Genomic DNA, 16,739 nt, shown 5'->3' with positions numbered 1-16,739 from the left:
CACCAATTGCACTGTCGTTTACACTTTTTTTTTTTTTTTTTTTGGTTTTAATTATCGACACATTTATTTTAAAACTTTATTGCTCATTTTTCATTATAAGATAATTAAATGATTAAATGAGAGTTAAAATTGTACCCAAAAATAAAATGAGAGTTAAAATTATAAGAAAATATGTTAGCCTAATTTATTTATAAAAAAAATTAGGATTAAATATGTTTTTCAATATTTCAACTTAAAAAAAATTAAGTCAACTAATGTGTATCGTTCGAAATTTTGAAATTTTTCCAAAGTCATGTTTAGTACCTTATAGAATTCTATCCTGCGAAAGTTGAGTTTTTTTTTTTAAAACCATGTTCGCAAAAAAAAATTCAAAACTGACCCCCTATGAGACTTATTTTCCAAAATGACCCACTTTCAATTTTTGTTGATTTTTTTTTGTCGTTTTCCTCATTCCCGCCATTTGAAACGGCGGGAATGAGCTGCCATCTGACACATGTCACATCGTTACTGGTCATGCAGGTTTGACTTATTTTTTTTGAATTTTTTTTTTCGGTCCCGCCATTTCAAACGACGGGAATGAATATTTAATTTTTTTTTGTTTTTTGTCAGCCGTTTTTTGTTTTGTCCTGTAGTGTATCAGAAAATTGAGAATTGAGAAAAAATTTATATTATATTTGCTCCCAGCAGGAGTCGAACCAGGCGCACATGGGACCAGGCGCACATCGTTTTTTGTCAGCCGTTTTTGTTTTGTCCTGTAGTGTATCAGAAAGTTTTGTCCTGTAGTGTATCAGAAAATTGAGAATTGAGAAAAGAGAAGAACGAAACCCTCGATTGATTGATTTTTCCCTCTTCTCTCGTCGTTTTGTTTCGACAAACACCAATTGCACTGTCGTTTACACTTTTTTTTTTTTTTTTGGTTTTAATTATCGACACATTTATTTTAAAACTTTATTGCTCATTTTTCATTATAAGATAATTAAATGATTAAATGAGAGTTAAAATTGTACCCAAAAATAAAATGAGAGTTAAAATTATAAGAAAATATGGCCTAATTTATTTATAAAAAAAATTAGGATTAAATATGTTTTTCAATATTTCAACTTAAAAAAAATTAAGTCAACTAATGTGTATCGTTCGAAATTTTGAAATTTTTCCAAAGTCATGTTTAGTACCTTATAGAATTCTATCCTGCGAAAGTTGAGTTTTTTTTTTTAAAACCATGTTCGCAAAAAAAAATTCAAAACTGACCCCCTATGAGACTTATTTTCCAAAATGACCCACTTTCAATTTTTGTTGATTTTTTTTTTTTGTCGTTTTCCTCATTCCCGCCATTTGAAACGGCGCGAATGAGCTGCCATCTGACACATGTCACATCGTTACTGGTCATGCAGGTTTGACTTATTTTTTTTGAATTTTTTTTCGGTCCCGCCATTTCAAACGACGGGAATGAATATTTAATTTTTTTTTTGTTTTTTGTCAGCCGTTTTTTGTTTTGTCCTGTAGTGTATCAGAAAATTGAGAATTGAGAAAAAATTTATATTATATTTGCTCCCAGCAGGAGTCGAACCAGGCGCACATGGGACCAGGCGCACGTCGTTTTTTGTCAGCCGTTTTTGTTTTGTCCTGTAGTGTATCAGAAAATTGAGAATTGAGAAAAAATTTATATTATATTTGCTCCCAGCTTGCTCCCAGCAGGAGTCGGACCAGGCGCACATGGGACCAGGCGCACATCGTTTTTTGTCAGCCGTTTTTTTTTGTCCTGTAGTGTATCAGAAAATTGAGAATTGAGAAAAAATTTATATTATTTTTTTTGTCCTGTAGTGTATCAGAAAATTGAGAATTGAGAAAAAATATATCTAATCTTGTCCTGTAGTGTATCAGAAAATTGAGAATTGAGAAAAAATTTATATTATATTTGCTCCCAGCTTGCTCCCAGCAGGAGTCGAACCAGGCGCACATGGGACAAAGCAAACCTGTGAACCAGGCGCACATGGGACAAAGCAAACCTGTGTTGCCACTGAGCCAGTGTAGAATTGTTGTCAATTTACGCATCCAATAATATATATACCATTTCTTAAAACAATTTTACACACCATGAACCATCCAATTTTTCATTTTTGTTTTTTTAATATAAGTCTTATAAAATATATATATATATATATATATATATAGGAGTTTTTATAATTTTAATTGGATTCTAGATTTTATTTTGAAAAATTTGTCCGACGAATATGAACAAACTCTAGATTTTATTTTAAAAAATTACCAGACGAATATGAACAAAATCTAGATTTTATTTTAAATATATATATTTTGAAATAATATATATATATATCATTTTGTCGGATAATTTACCGGTGAAAAATATATATTTCGTCGAATTATCATAGGGGGATAATTTCGTCGAAATATATATTATCCCCTATGATAATTTCGTCGAAATATATATTATCCCCCTATGATAATTTCGTCGAAATATATATTATCCCAATTAAAATTATAAAAACTCCTATATATATATATATATATATATATTTTATAAGACTTATATTAAAAAAAACAAAAATGAAAAATTGGATGGTTCATGGTGTGTAAAACTGTTTTAAGAAATGGTATATATATTATTGGATGCGTAAATTGACAACAATTCTACACTGGCTCAGTGGCAACACAGGATTGCTTTGTCCTGGTTCGACTAGCAAATATAAATTTTTTCTTATATTCTGATACACTACAGGACAAAACAAAAAACGGCTGACAAAAAACGAAAAAAAAAAATTTCTCAATTTTCTGATACACTACAGGACTGGGAGCAAATATAACACTACAGGACTGGGAGCAAATATAAATTTTTTCTCAATTTTCTGATACACTACAGGACAAAACAAAAAACGGCTGACTTTTCTTATATTCTGATACACTACAGGACAAAACAAAAAACGGCTGACAAAAAACGAAAAAAAAAATTCTCAATTTTCTGATACACTACAGGACTGGGAGCAGATATAAATTTTTTCTCAATTTTCTGATACACTACAGGACAAAACAAAAAACGACTGACAAAAAACGAAAAAAAAATTAAATATTCCTTCCCGCCGTTTGAAATGGTGGGACAGAAAAAAAAAATTCAAAAAAAATAAGTCAAACCTGCATGACCAGTAACGATGTGACATGTGTCAGATGGCGGCTCATTCCCGCCGTTTCAAATGGCGGGAATGAGGAAAACGACAAAAAAAAAAAATCAACAAAAATTGAAAGTTGGTCATTTTGGAAAATAAGTCTCATAGGGGGTCAGTTTTGAATTTTTTTTTGGGAACATGGTTTTTAAAAAAAAAACTCGCGAAAGTTTAAATTCTTTAAATGCAAACATAAAAAATCATATTTAATTCATGTTTTCTTGAAAAATTATACTTTTTTGACAAGATTCATATAATATTCTAAACATGTTTAAAAGTTTTATTTAAAAATATGAAGTCTACAAATTAACTTACAAGTATAGATCAAAGTAGCGTTTGAAAACTTTTGAAGACATAAGGGTCTGCTTGGTTCAAAAACATATTTACCTTTGAAATAATGAAAAAATGGTCTTTTTTTTTTTTTGGTATAACCTTATTCTTTTTATATTAGTTGATACGAAGATAACAAATAAATTTAGAATTGCGTTCATGTGATCTAATATCACATAGCATTGATCAATTCAAATGTGACACGTGACAATATATTTTTTTAAACATAAAAACATGTGAGAGAGGGACGGAGAAAAAAAAAAATTGAATTGTCTTATGATATGGATAAATTCGCTCTGATTTGTAAGTCCAAAAGAAACCTCTTAAGAATTGAAGAGAAGGAAAATTGACTTAATTTCATTTATGATTGTAATAGAGAAAGTACTAGATCTTATATAGACAAAGTTAATCTAGATCTTTTCTATCGTATTTGTAACAAATTAATGAAACAACAATCTCATAGAACTAATGAGTCACTGTTTAATCATAGGATGGTCATTCCTCTTAAGGCTATTGATGAACTTTTGGGTTGGAAGATTCCCTCTTAAGCCTCACAATAGATGTGTCATAATTAAATTGATCAATGCTTGACATTCTCACCTTAACCTTACACAAGTGATGTTCATAAATTAAGGTGTGCATTCACGGATGACACTTCAGTGACTTTGTGTTGGGTGACTTTAATGTATTTTAGAAGAAAGAGAGGTGATTGAATGATTAAAATAAATTATTTTGATGAGAGATAATTATTGGTTAGGAGAGAGATAGAGACAAAGGCACCCAAAGGCACGGAAGACAAAGGCAGTGAAGTGCTACCCCTGCATTCACAGGGAGGAGATTGTCTCCTGTGAAATTTCCATCCAGTGGAATCTCCTCCACTCATGTTATGTTTATTAAATGCTGGTTCAATTATTAAAAAAAAAAGTGAACGGTGAAGATTATCACTGGACAGCCTGCAGTGGATTTCTCACCGGAGAGGATCCTTACCCGCATTCACAAGGTACCACAGAATAGTTGAATACAACTCCTTAAGCAAGTAAATGTGAGACGTTTGATGCATCAAACGGTTGAGATTGTAGTTCTCAAAACGACGTTGTCTAGTCTAGTCTAGATTAAAAAAGAAGAAGAGAGTTTTGGTAAATCGCCTGACGTTGAGAAGAGAGAAAACTGAGAGAAGTCTTTGCCTCCACCGCCGTGGGTCGTGACGAGAGAGAGAGAGAAATGGCGTGGAGGATTTTGACATCACCGCTTGTCAATAAATTTCACTTCTTCTCCTACTCCTCTACCATTTTCTTACTTCGCCGCAAAACAAGGTATTTATTTCAGTTTTGATAATATTCAAAAGAATGAAACATAACTTCAAAATTGCTTATGTAAACAGCTTATAGCTTATATATAATAATCATTTCAGGAGTTAGTTTTGTTTTTAAAAAATTGACTTACACTGTTGTAGCTTGAACTATGTTATATGCAAGGTTTATGCCCAGGAACGCCATCAATTGAACCTTCCTTCTACTTCTACACGAGTAGGATGCCTAAGTTTTCATTCAACTCCATTTTCGAAGTATAATCATGATAAGGTCGTAGAACAACCTAAGGATTCTGATGGTGATGTCAAAGTAACGACGAGGAGAAAATTGAAGGGAAAAAGAGCTGTTGTAAGGTGGCTTAAGTTCTTTAGATTTAAGAAGAAGAAAGAGTTTCAAAGGATGACAACAGAGGAAAGAATTTTATACAAGTTATTAAAGGTACACTCTCTTTAGGAAATGCTAGTGTCTCAGTGTGGGTGCGACATTAGTCGCTTGAGTCGAATATTTGCCTTTCTAGTTTCAGACACTTGCTCCTACTTTAACACCTTATTTTAAAGATTTCATATTTTTACTCTTAGGGTGTGTTTGGATTGAGGGTTTAGGAGGGGAAGGGAGGGGAGGGTTTACTTTTTGTTTTTAAATTACGAACTATATAACATGTTTTTCTAAAATAAATTAAGTGTGATTGAAGTATTATATGATTGTTTATTATGTTAATATGTTAACTTTTTATAAAACATTTCATAGTGTCCCTCAATTTAAAAACAAAAAGTAAACCCTCCCCTCCCTTCCCCTCCTAAATCCTCCATCCAAACACACCCTTAGTCTATTGATAAAGTTGTTGTCACGTCTGAAAGGTCACTGACTCAAGTCCTAGAAACAGCCTTTGTGTAAAAATCAGGGCAAGATTGCATACAATACACCAAAATGGTATATGCAGGAGCTTTAGTGCAACTGATATTCTTGGAAAATATCTTCCAGCAAGAGGATAAACAATGGTTAATGTTATCTTGGTTTCTTTTGTCTTGGTAGAACATTATGTGTTTAACAAAGCAAGATTTTTACTGTCCTTTTTGAAGGCCAATCCTAGAATTTCAGTCTACAAGTTGTACATTCTATAGTTAATTACTTATTTTCTAGTACTCTCAGAACACTTATGGACCTCTGATATAAAGTATCTGATCTTAAATGGAAGGACCTAAAAGTTATAAAATTACAATTTTTTTGAAGTTTGTGTAGATCAGGTTAGCGCCGGTTAGTTCTTCTCTTGGCTTGTCAGTTGTTACCATAACAAGTAGACCTTCCTGCCTGATATTTCTGTTATAATTTTTTTGTAGGGGATATATCTGTTATAACATTTTCATTTTTACTCCTGCCATTATTAAATCAAAACTGGCCTGCACTGAATTCATTTCCATCACACCAAGATCCATCATTTTTGGTTTTTATCTCTGTTGATGTCATTTTTCGTTAAGCTTTTTATTTCATTGTTTTGAATTAGATATATGTAAGTCATCTTTATGTTTGTCTTACTGCTGTGTATTTTATGTTTATTATGTTAGCTAGTGAATATAGAATTATTTCTTTCTAATGTAGGCTCGGAAAAAAGAAGAGAGACTTCGCGAAGCTCTGAAGAAGATTGAGCCTACAGAATCATCAGAAACAATCCATGATCCTGAGATATTGACGCCAGAAGAACACTTTTTCTTCTTAAAAATGGGCCTGAAAAGCAAAAATTATGTGCCAGTTGGAAGAAGAGGAATTTACCAAGGTGTAATTTTGAACATGCATCTACATTGGAAGAAACATCAAACTTTGCAAGTGGTGGTGAAGACATTTTCAGCAGAGGAGGTTAAGGAGATTGCCACTGAACTGGCAAGATTGACTGGAGGTATAGTGCTTGGCATTCATGAAGAGGACACAATAATAATGTACAGAGGGAAAAATTACTCTCAACCACCAACAGAGATAATGTCTCCACGAGTCACTCTCCCAAGAAAGAAGGTACTTCGTTTGGTGTTCAATATTTCATAAATTTTGTGAATAAAAAAACAGATTTGGAGTTTTCCTGAGTTGGTGTTTCAAAATTTCTTCATACTATTCTAGGATTTCATTCCCCAAGATTAGCATTTTGGGAAAATTGGTGAGAAGAAATTAAGTTTTCGCCGTCATGAATCCATGGGTTGTATTCTTGCTCAACGCCATTGATATTCTGTCAATAACAACAGACTCTAACCATTGTCATTTAAGCTGATAAAATGTTAGATACAACTCTCACAGTCGGTTACTTTTCTAGCGTGCTTCATTCGAAAAATAGTGATGTATTTGGTGTGTTTTAAGAGATGTGTGTGTTTGTGTGTGTGCACGCACAATAAAATATCTGTAGAGTAGAGACTGTGTTTGCCCTTTGCATCTTCTTCCTTTTACCCTTCTTTTGGAAAAATAAAAATTTGGACCATTTCTAATTGTATCGTGTTTTATCAGATGTCCCTAAAGATTGCCTCCACACAATAAAAGATTGCTTCACCTTCCTATTTGCCTCCATTCTAAACTTCCCTTGCCTAACCTCTGCAATGTGTTAATTATAGCATTTATTTGCAACCTTGGATCTATATATGGTATATATGCAATCTTTGCTGTGCATGCTACTTGTCTGTTACTGTTGCACAAAATTGAACTGTTACTTTTTCCAATTTTGAACTTTTTCATACTTTCTTTTTTGTTATGCTAGTTCTCACTGTCTCTCCTTGGGTTACTCTCATTTTATTCAGGCATTGGATAAATCAAAATATAGGGATGGCCTCCGCGCTGTGAGGAGATATATTCCCAAACTCGAGCAAGAGCTCGAAATTCTTCGAGCACAACTTCAAAGCACAGCTGAAAGTAACACAGAAGCAGCTGAGGGAATCCAAATAAGTGACAAAGTGAGTGTTGAACCAAGTAGTGTTTCAAATCTCCAACTAGAGAAACTAGATAAAGTTGGTGCAATGTTTAATGATAACAACGGTTGCTCGGAGGATGAGGCACATATGGACTCTGATTTGGATTCATATTCTGATAAATTATCAGACATCTTTGAGACAGATTCAGATACGGAGGATTTGGTAAAGGAGGAGAAACCTCTTTATTTGGACGAATTTAATAATTTTCCGGAGCAAAGTGATGGAGATACAGATGATTTTGAGGAGCATCTGCAACAGATATCATACAACTCTAAAAACATGGAAAAAGATGCTGACTTGCCCAAGTTTGATAAAGTTGACCAGATTTTCCTACGTGCTGCATCATTTTTAAAGAAAAAGAGAAAATGAGACTCATCATTGTATTCAATCTAGTATTTTTTTTTTCTTTTTTGTTGGGAAGGGGTATTATAGCAGATAGTATATTTGAAGGAGAGGTAGACACAATTCATTTATTGAAGATAAACCATTAAAACCATCAACTCTTTTTTTCCCCTTTCTGACAAGTACTATCAACTACAGATGTGTTTGGATGAGGGAATTCCATGAGCTAATGTAATTTTAGAGGGTGATTAAATCTTTTCACTATAAACTATTATTTTTTATAATTTTTTTTTAGAATTGTTGCAATAAAGGGATTTCATGGGGCATTACCACCTAAAAAAATCTAAGAGTGTGTTTGGATGGGGGAATGTTTCGCGGGAATGTATTGTTTGAAGGAATTCAAATACTTTGAGGTAAATTTCATTGTTTGGATAATAATTTGAAGAATTTTTAACATAATGGACATTTGCGAAGTATTTTATTCGAGTTAAATCTAGAGAATTTCAAATGACACCTAAAAGTTAAGATTCTTCATTGTTATAATTTTTCAAATTTTGTATTTTGGTCCTTAAATTTTCCAAAATCTTCAATTTGACACCAAAAAAATTGCAAATTGACCCCAAAGAAAATGAAACTTAAAATTTCTAATTTCTACTTAAATCCCATTAAAATGGGAACAACACCATCTTTGTATTCCTTTTGGGTGGTTCTCTTTTGCACACCTCGTGCGAGATAAATCACTCTTGTTGAGTTTAATTCCATTTTGGTTTTTTCAAAAAAAAAAAAAACACTACTACAATATAAACAATATTTGATACTAATAAAAAAAATGTTATTTGCTTTGTTTACAAAAAATATTTGATTTTGATATATGATAAAATTGATATCTCTTTTTCTATATAAAAATAAGCACACGGTAGAAAAGCTTATATATTGATAGTGCAAATCCCTTAACCTCAAACAAAAGTAAGCATTAAACATTATATGAGATCTTAAAATATTTCTTTATAAAAACGCAAACGGTTTAATTTACATTTGCCTAAGCTTCGGATGACATGATCCCTTTTTCCCAAAGATCATTTCAGTTTATACACCGAAAAAAATATCTCAACATTTTTTATTTTTTTAGACACATTATTTTACGAGAATTATTTATTATCATTTTATTAGCGGCAGAAAGTATAATTGTAGTTTAGTTTGTTGAATGAAGGTTTAATCGTAATTTAGCAGAGGGATAGAAGAGGCAATAAATAAATAGGAGTATAAGAGCAGAAGGGTTTTTGGGTTTTGGTATTAGGGTTTAAGAATTCATTTCACAGTTTATCTTTATCATCATCGCTCGCTCTCTCTCTCTCTCTGTGACCAACAAGTATGTGGGCTCTTCGCAGAACTTCGGTTCGCTTCACCCTAAGGTTATCAATCTCATTCTTCACTCATTTTATTTCTCATTCATGATCATTTTCACTATTTTTAATTTTATTATTTGATCCCGGTTTAATCATTTTCACTATTATCATCAATCAATGCTTGCTTAACCTCATTAATTTGATGAATTTGTAGAAACCAAGGGCTTAATAACAATTCAGGAATTTCTGGTGCCGCGTCTGTCAAATTAATTCCAAACACTTCAGAGGAGGCTGTTCCTGTTCCTGATTCTCATCAAATCATACATGCTCGATTTCTGACAACCTACCGCCACATACCTCATGCTTCCCACAGATTTACTCTCACCACCCGTGAACTTTCCTCACAGGCTGATGCTAGCAGCCAAAAAGAGGATGATGCGGATGGTCGTGATGACATGGAGATTGAAGATCGATTGACTGAGCCAGATGCAGACGGAGATAGCCGTGACACTGCTGAAATAGACATCAATGAGCTGGAGTTGTCGGATACTGAGACTGATTCATCTGACAAAAAATCACTTTCTACAAGGAGACGTTCAGAACTATTCAAGGCGATTGTAAGTGTTTCAGGTTTGTCAGTTGATACTGCTCTCGACAAGTGGGTTGAAAAAGGTAAAGAATTAAGCAGGCAAGAGATTGGGTTGGCATTGAATAGTCTTCGAAGGCGTAAAATGTATGGAAGGGCTTTGCAGGTAAATCAATCAAACTTATAATTGATTTGAAGTATTCTTGTTAAAATAGTACTCCCTCCATTTCACAATACTTATCCATTTTGAAGAAATTACACATACCAAAGAATCAAATAAATGTTGTCATTTTTGATGAAATTCTGAGTTTTTTCTATAATACCCTTACTCATTTATTATTTCATTCTATTATTTCTCTCTCTACAGTATTATTTCATTCTATTATTTCTCTCTCTACAGTAAATAGGTAAGGGTATTATTGATAAACCAATAATTAATGTTGCATTGAAAAGTGACAAGTAAAATGAAACAAAATAATTCTCCAAAATGGACAAGTATTGTGAAACGGAGGGAGTAGTAAACTTAGCGAATGTTACAATATAGAAAAGATGGTAGAGTCCCATCTTATATTGTTTGGATATGTGTGGAGATTGGAGAAGGCCCGTAGAAGCTTCCTTAAGGACGGTTCATCAGAGGAAATGATAGTTCAACTTTTATAGGTAGAGGAAAATTAGGTCAAACCATGGTTGTTAAGTACTCGTTAGATCATACGATCCCACACCTTTTTCTCCATTAACTGTGTTGGAGCGGTGCAAAGGTGCGAGTGGTGTGCGGTGCAAGATCGTGATATCGTGGGAGCAGCACTCTTCTCTTGCGCCGGTGGTGAAGGTTTTGTCACCTGACCTAACCCGATAGCAAAAAACCCTAAAAATGAGTGGCAGGCGCAGCAACCCGGTCCACTAAAAGGATTATATCATGTGACCCGATCCGGAAAGTCCACTTTCCTTTAAAACATTCAAAGAAGCAGAGTCTCAATTGCAGTCTCGGTTGCACTCTTTTTTGTTTTTTTTAAATACTCTCGTTCTTTTTTCTTTTTTTGGAAAGAACTCTTGTTTCTTAATTTTAAATTTTCTTTTTAACCTTGTTATCTTTTATTTCGATCTTTATTTTTGTTTTTCTCGAATTTGTTTCTTTAAATTCTCACACCCTTAATTATGATATATAAATAACTAAATATAATTTGTCTATTTGCTGGGATCTTACGATCTATGTTCCGATTCATGATTTACGATTTTTCTATACCAAACAATCTTAAGTGGGATCTCAAGTTTGACAACCATGGGTCAAACCATCATAATTTAGGAGATATTTTGAAGTAAATGATATATAATTTTAGACTTAATATGGGATAGGCCATTATGAAGTCATTTGATAAATGAGCCAATCACACATAATTGGCAGAGCAATGGCTGTTATTGTATTTATGATGATGGATATTTGACCCCACCTAATGGTTTAGTGTTTATATATGCAGCTATCAGGTTGAGTACAAAGTGACTTTGATGTTTGATATCATGCTATGCTTGTTTAATCTTCCAATTCCTCATTAGTAGAAAAATAGGAATGATTGTCACGGATTGTTTTTTTTACCACAGTAGGGTGATTAGTTCTCAAATTTATCTGGATAGTGCAAGTTGAACTTGAAAAGATATTACCAGTTTTCTTGGGGTGTTTGGTCCTACTTAGAAACAAACAAAATATATTCCAAAATAAGTGTGAATTGTGATTACCAAGTACGAGAATCGAAACCTCTAAAGCAAAGTCATGAATACCATCAACAATCTTTATTTTTTATATATTTTGCAGTGAGTCATACATTGGATATACAACTTGGGTGTATTTTTAATTTTTTTTTAATATAATGACAGTAAGTCATATATCAATACATGAATTTCCCACGTATTTAAAAAAACTGTAAGCCTCTTATACTACATATGTACAACTATTTGTTTTTTGTTTGTTTGATGGGCATGTACGACTATTTGTTGTGTCCAAATAAATAGCCTCCTCACCCTGAGCAGTCAATGAGAGATACCCTAAACCTCATTAAGTTGCTGAACATGGCCAAATAGGTTCTTGGCCACATCCTAAATTGCCTCGCAACTCACAATACATAGGCTCTCCACAACCTCCACGTTCGTTAACTTCTATGAAATAACCTTGACAACCATGGATGTGACTCTATTTCCAACACTCCCCTAAAGCTGGAAAATAGCTATTTCTCATTTCCAGCTTGCATAACATTCTTTCAAAATATGGACTGCTCAATCCTTTGGTAAGAATGTCTGCAAGTTGGCCTTGTGAAGGTACATACGAGTATGAATCAAACCACCAACGAGCTTTTTGCAGATAAAATGTCAGTGCTTCCCAGATTATGAGCTTGCTGAATTGCTGATTGCTGGCTCATTATCATAGCACAGCTTCATAGGTCCATTCCATTCCAGCCCATGTTTTCTTTAGTGAAGTAAATCAACATAAAAATAGTTTACTTTCTGTATGTATTTGTCATTGTATTACTGTTAGATTAAACTAGTAACAACTTCGATTCAATTATTATAGTGTTGGCTGTATTTTTCATTGTATTATTGTTGGATTAAACTAGTAACAACTTCGATTTAGTTATTAGAGAGTTAGCTTCTGACAATTGAATGAGTTAGAATACATTACCTGTCATGCTTTCAGGGGCCTCCCTGCATTATACAAAGCATCATGTTGTGTTTTGATTGAGTGGTCATTGGAGGTTGGTTGCCAAACCCTAATATGGGGAACAAAAGCTCCACTTTACTCTTCCTCTTCCTATTGTGCCATTGCCCACTGGACGAAACCCTACTGCCCCACCTCTGTGCTGAACTTTCAGCCAAACTTCTTTTCATCATCCCACTTGTTTACTGGTGATTTTCCAGAGCCCCAGTATTTTTTTTCAGCCAAGTTCACTTGTTTGACTTTCTTCAACGTGTTGGTTGCTTATCACTCTCGGCTGATTCATGCATTTTCTCTGTTGGCTTAGTTCCAAAAAAACTCATTCTCTGCTCCCACTCTCTCTCTCGTCTAACTTATGCATGTCTTTGTTTCTTTTCTTTTCATCTTTTGCTGTAAGTGTACTTCATAGTTCACATCCAACAAATTTTGATCTCACGAGTCCATTCATACTGTTTTATGCAGCATTTATATACACATATTATAAATTATTTACCTTGTGTTGTAAGTTGTACCCATATCCTTTGGTATATTGGCCATCCTGTTGTAGCAGTTTTGAAGTTGCCGGGTTGGTCATTCAATGCAGCTCTCCGGGGTTAATAACTATAGTTAGGTCTCAGGGATTCAAGATCCACTCCATTTTTTACCCACTCCATTTTTCCATTATCAAAGTTTTGGGAATATAAATGTAATAATGTGACATTTTGTGGGTCCAATTATTTTATTGACACTTCAAAACCCTTCAAAACTATAGTAATGGGGAGGAAAAATGGAGAGGATCCCAACTCGTTTGCAGGGGAGAGGGAATGGTTCGTTTCCTTTTTGGGCATATATTGCAGGCATATTGTCTTATTTGATCCTTCTTTAGAAGTATTTTACGTATTACATCGTTAAATATTAATGTATATTTTACCTTGTTTATGTTTCTGGTTCCATAATATGATGTTTTAATTTTTATAACACAATTTTATCTTTTTTCTTTCTTTGGTTGGAACTGTAGGCCTTGGATTGGCTAGAGTCAAACAAAAAGCTTGAATTTACTGAGAAAGAGTATGCTTCTAAACTTGATTTGATTGCCAAATTGCGTGGCCTACCAAAGGCAGAAAAATACCTCGAGCATGTTCCAAATTCTTTCAGAGGAGAATTATTATACAGAACATTACTAGCTAACTGTGCTAGTCTGGAAAATTTGAGGAAAACGGAGGAAACATTCAACAAAATGAGGGAGTTAGGTTTTCCTGTTACAGCATTTGCTTGCAATCAGTTGCTTCTCATTTATAAGAAGATTGACAAGAAGAAAATAGCTGACGTGTTACTTATGATGGAAAAGGAGAATGTCAAACCTTCTTCTTATACTTACAAAATTTTAATAGACGTGAAGGGAATGTCTAATGATATTGATGGGATGTCTCAAATTGTTGAGACAATGAAGGCAGAAGGTTGTGAACTGGACCATCTAACACGGGCAGCTTTGGCCAGGCATTATGCCGCAGCTGGGCTTACCGAAAAAACTGAAGCTGTATTGAAGGAGATTGAAGGTGAAAACTTGAAAGAGAATATGTGGGTATGCCCAACTTTGCTTCGCCTTTATGCAATTCTGGGTAGGGCTGATGAAGTGGAGAGAATTTGGAAGGTTTGTGAGTCAAAGCCACGGGTTGAGGACTGCCTTGCTGCAATTGAAGCTTGGGGAAGATTGAAGAAAATTGAAGAAGCAGAGGCAGTTTTTGAGATGATGTCAAATAAATGGAAACTTACGGCCAGGAATTACGAAGCACTCCTGAAAATTTATATAAGGCATAAGATGCTAAACAAGGGTAAGGATCTTATTAAGACAATGGGAGATAGTAGATGCACAATAGGTCCAACAACCTGGGATGCACTTGTGTCTCTTTATGTTCAAGCAGGGGAAGTCGAAAAGGCAGACACTGTTTTGCAGAAGGCACTACAGCAAAATAAGATGAAGCCAATGTTTACTACTTATATGACTATTATGGAGCAGTATGCAAAGAGGGGTGACGTCCATAACGCAGAGAAGATTTTCTATAGATTGAGACAAGCTAATTATATTTCTAGAATATCTCCGTTCCATGCTCTAGCACAGGCTTATGAAAACGCCAAACTACCGGCATATGGGATCAGGGAGAGGATGAAAGCTGATAACCTATTCCCCAACAAAGCTTTGGCTGCCCAGTTGGCGCAACTTGATCCGTTTAGGAAAACTCCAGTTTCTGATTTGCTTGATTGAGGAGATTAGCATATTATCTCCTGTGCTTCAACTTTTCAAATGCAACTATTATTAGTTAGTTTGATGGTAAGATTGAACTTCCCGAATTTGAATATTTTGTCTTGTACTGATTAATGCATTAATAGGTTTTATGATTTCATGGGGTTCATTTGTTGAGTAGGTATTTTCTCCATTTCTAAAAAAAAAAAAGTGGTGTTATTTTGTTATATAATTTTGGTTCTATTATCTCCATCATAGAAATGTATACTTTTATACATCATAAAAAGAAGTTTTTGATTACTTTTGAGAAATAGAAAGGATCCAACAGTGCAAGAAATATTGAGAGGGTTTGACAGTAATTAAATAGCTTTTAAGTTTTAACATAAACGTTGTTTCCCATTTCTATGGCAAGGCTGTTTTCACCTGTAAAGGTGTCTGGCTACAAAACCTTTAACTTATTTTCAGCACAAGTTTTCAAAGGGGGCGTGCCTTCGAATGTGAGATTCTCTTTCATTTTTGTTTCACGAAGGTTTCAAAGCAAGCATTCCATCATCAGCCTGATTTCATCTGGGCCATCACACTGTTTACACTAGTTGTACGTGCCTCTTTTTGAATTCTGCTCTTTACCCAAATGGTTTCGCTCATTCCCAAAATAAATGACCAAAATGCCCCTGCGTGAGTTAACTCACGATAGTGTTAAATTTGCGTGAGTTAACTCACGCTAGTATAAATTTCCAAATTTTTCACCACGTTTGCTGAAAAACAATTTTAATACATGCTCTAGTTCCCGTTGAGGTGAGGTAGTAATGACCATCATCACCATACACCGACCTTCTCATCATCATCACTAACCCAACTGCTTCAATCCCCTCTTTCATATATTTCTCATACTACCATCCCTTTCTCTTTTTCAATCCCTACAATACATCTTACTATGACCCATAATCCATTGAAGAAGACACAAACAAACATACAGTTACAAAACACCACCATCTCATTAGTTTTTATATCGACCCACAATTTTATGCATTACTTTTTCAATCAGAATTTCATATTTGGACTAACAAGTAGGTGAATCAGAATTTCATTTGTGGGTTCATCATCCCAAATCAACCCAGAACCTTCAAAGCATCTGTTATGTATCTGGGTTTGTTGAACGGTTTCTATGATTGTTGTTGTTTCTAGGCCATGTTATTGCTGGGTGGAAAAATCAGAGAGACGAGAATATAAATTAGTTAAAATAATGTAAATTTTTTCCATGTGACAAATGGTTCGCGAGACAAATTTCAGTTGACAAATTTCAGCAAGCGTGACTTAAGTCACGTGAAAATTTTGGAAATTTATACTAGCGTGAGTTAACTCACGCTGCGTGACTTAAGTCACGCTTCTCTTATAACTGGCGTGAGTTAACATGCGTAAGGGCATTTTAGACATTTACTTTGGGAATGAACGAAACCATTTGGGTAAAGAGCATAATTCCCTCTTTTTTTAGGAATTTCTTTTTGTTAGGTGCTTAAGACAAGTTATTTAGAGCTATGAATGTCAAGGAGTTTGTCTTGGATCCTCTCTGTCACGACCCAAAAATAATCATCGTGACCGGCGCACGAACTAGATCATTCTAGCCCGGCAAGCCTATTAGGCAAACTTGAAAACTAAAATAAATAAATAAAAATTCCAATTTGAATTTTCATTTCAAAGAAATGTTCACTGAAATTTCGACAGAGTTTCCTCTGTATTTTCAACATTTCCAAGATGCAAATCCTGTTTTTAAAAGAAAATCTGTTC

The 16,739-nt window shown here is 34.1% G+C and overlaps 2 protein-coding genes across 2 annotated transcripts; both read left to right on the top strand.

The window, feature by feature from the left end:
* The first annotated feature begins 4,649 nt into the window (after positions 1-4,649).
* Positions 4,650-8,368, top strand: LOH1 (RNA-binding CRS1 / YhbY (CRM) domain protein). The gene is made up of 4 exons (XM_085718031.1): positions 4,650-4,819; positions 4,960-5,254; positions 6,413-6,820; positions 7,588-8,368. Exons 1-4 carry the CDS (start codon positions 4,728-4,730, stop codon positions 8,125-8,127), a joined length of 1,335 nt encoding a protein of 444 aa, XP_085574157.1. The 5' UTR covers positions 4,650-4,727; the 3' UTR covers positions 8,128-8,368.
* Positions 8,369-9,395: 1,027 nt separating this feature from the next.
* LOC146954726 (pentatricopeptide repeat-containing protein At1g80270, mitochondrial-like) lies at positions 9,396-15,123 on the top strand. Its single transcript, XM_085718019.1, has 3 exons — positions 9,396-9,512; positions 9,661-10,198; positions 13,731-15,123. Exons 1-3 carry the CDS (start codon positions 9,472-9,474, stop codon positions 14,973-14,975), a joined length of 1,824 nt encoding a protein of 607 aa, XP_085574145.1. The 5' UTR covers positions 9,396-9,471; the 3' UTR covers positions 14,976-15,123.
* The last annotated feature ends 1,616 nt before the right edge of the window (positions 15,124-16,739 follow it).

Source organism: Medicago sativa, chromosome 1 (genome assembly GCF_051527215.1).
Source record: "Medicago sativa cultivar Bolivia chromosome 1, Bolivia_mono, whole genome shotgun sequence".
Lineage (NCBI taxonomy): Eukaryota > Viridiplantae > Streptophyta > Magnoliopsida > Fabales > Fabaceae > Medicago > Medicago sativa.
Note: the sequence above shows the minus strand (reverse complement) of the source record. Positions and strands in the feature narration are given on the sequence as shown.

Excerpts from the sequence above, each read along its gene's own strand:
- LOH1 (XM_085718031.1), top strand. The coding sequence starts at position 4,728 with ATGGCGTGGAGGATTTTGACATCACCGCTTGTCAATAAATTTCACTTC. Across the intron at positions 4,820-4,959 it reads TTACTTCGCCGCAAAACAAG|CTTGAACTATGTTATATGCA; the intron begins GTATTTATTTCA and ends ACACTGTTGTAG. Across the intron at positions 5,255-6,412 it reads TTTTATACAAGTTATTAAAG|GCTCGGAAAAAAGAAGAGAG; the intron begins GTACACTCTCTT and ends TTTCTAATGTAG.
- LOC146954726 (XM_085718019.1), top strand. The coding sequence starts at position 9,472 with ATGTGGGCTCTTCGCAGAACTTCGGTTCGCTTCACCCTAAG. Across the intron at positions 9,513-9,660 it reads TCGGTTCGCTTCACCCTAAG|AAACCAAGGGCTTAATAACA; the intron begins GTTATCAATCTC and ends ATGAATTTGTAG. Across the intron at positions 10,199-13,730 it reads TGTATGGAAGGGCTTTGCAG|GCCTTGGATTGGCTAGAGTC; the intron begins GTAAATCAATCA and ends TTGGAACTGTAG.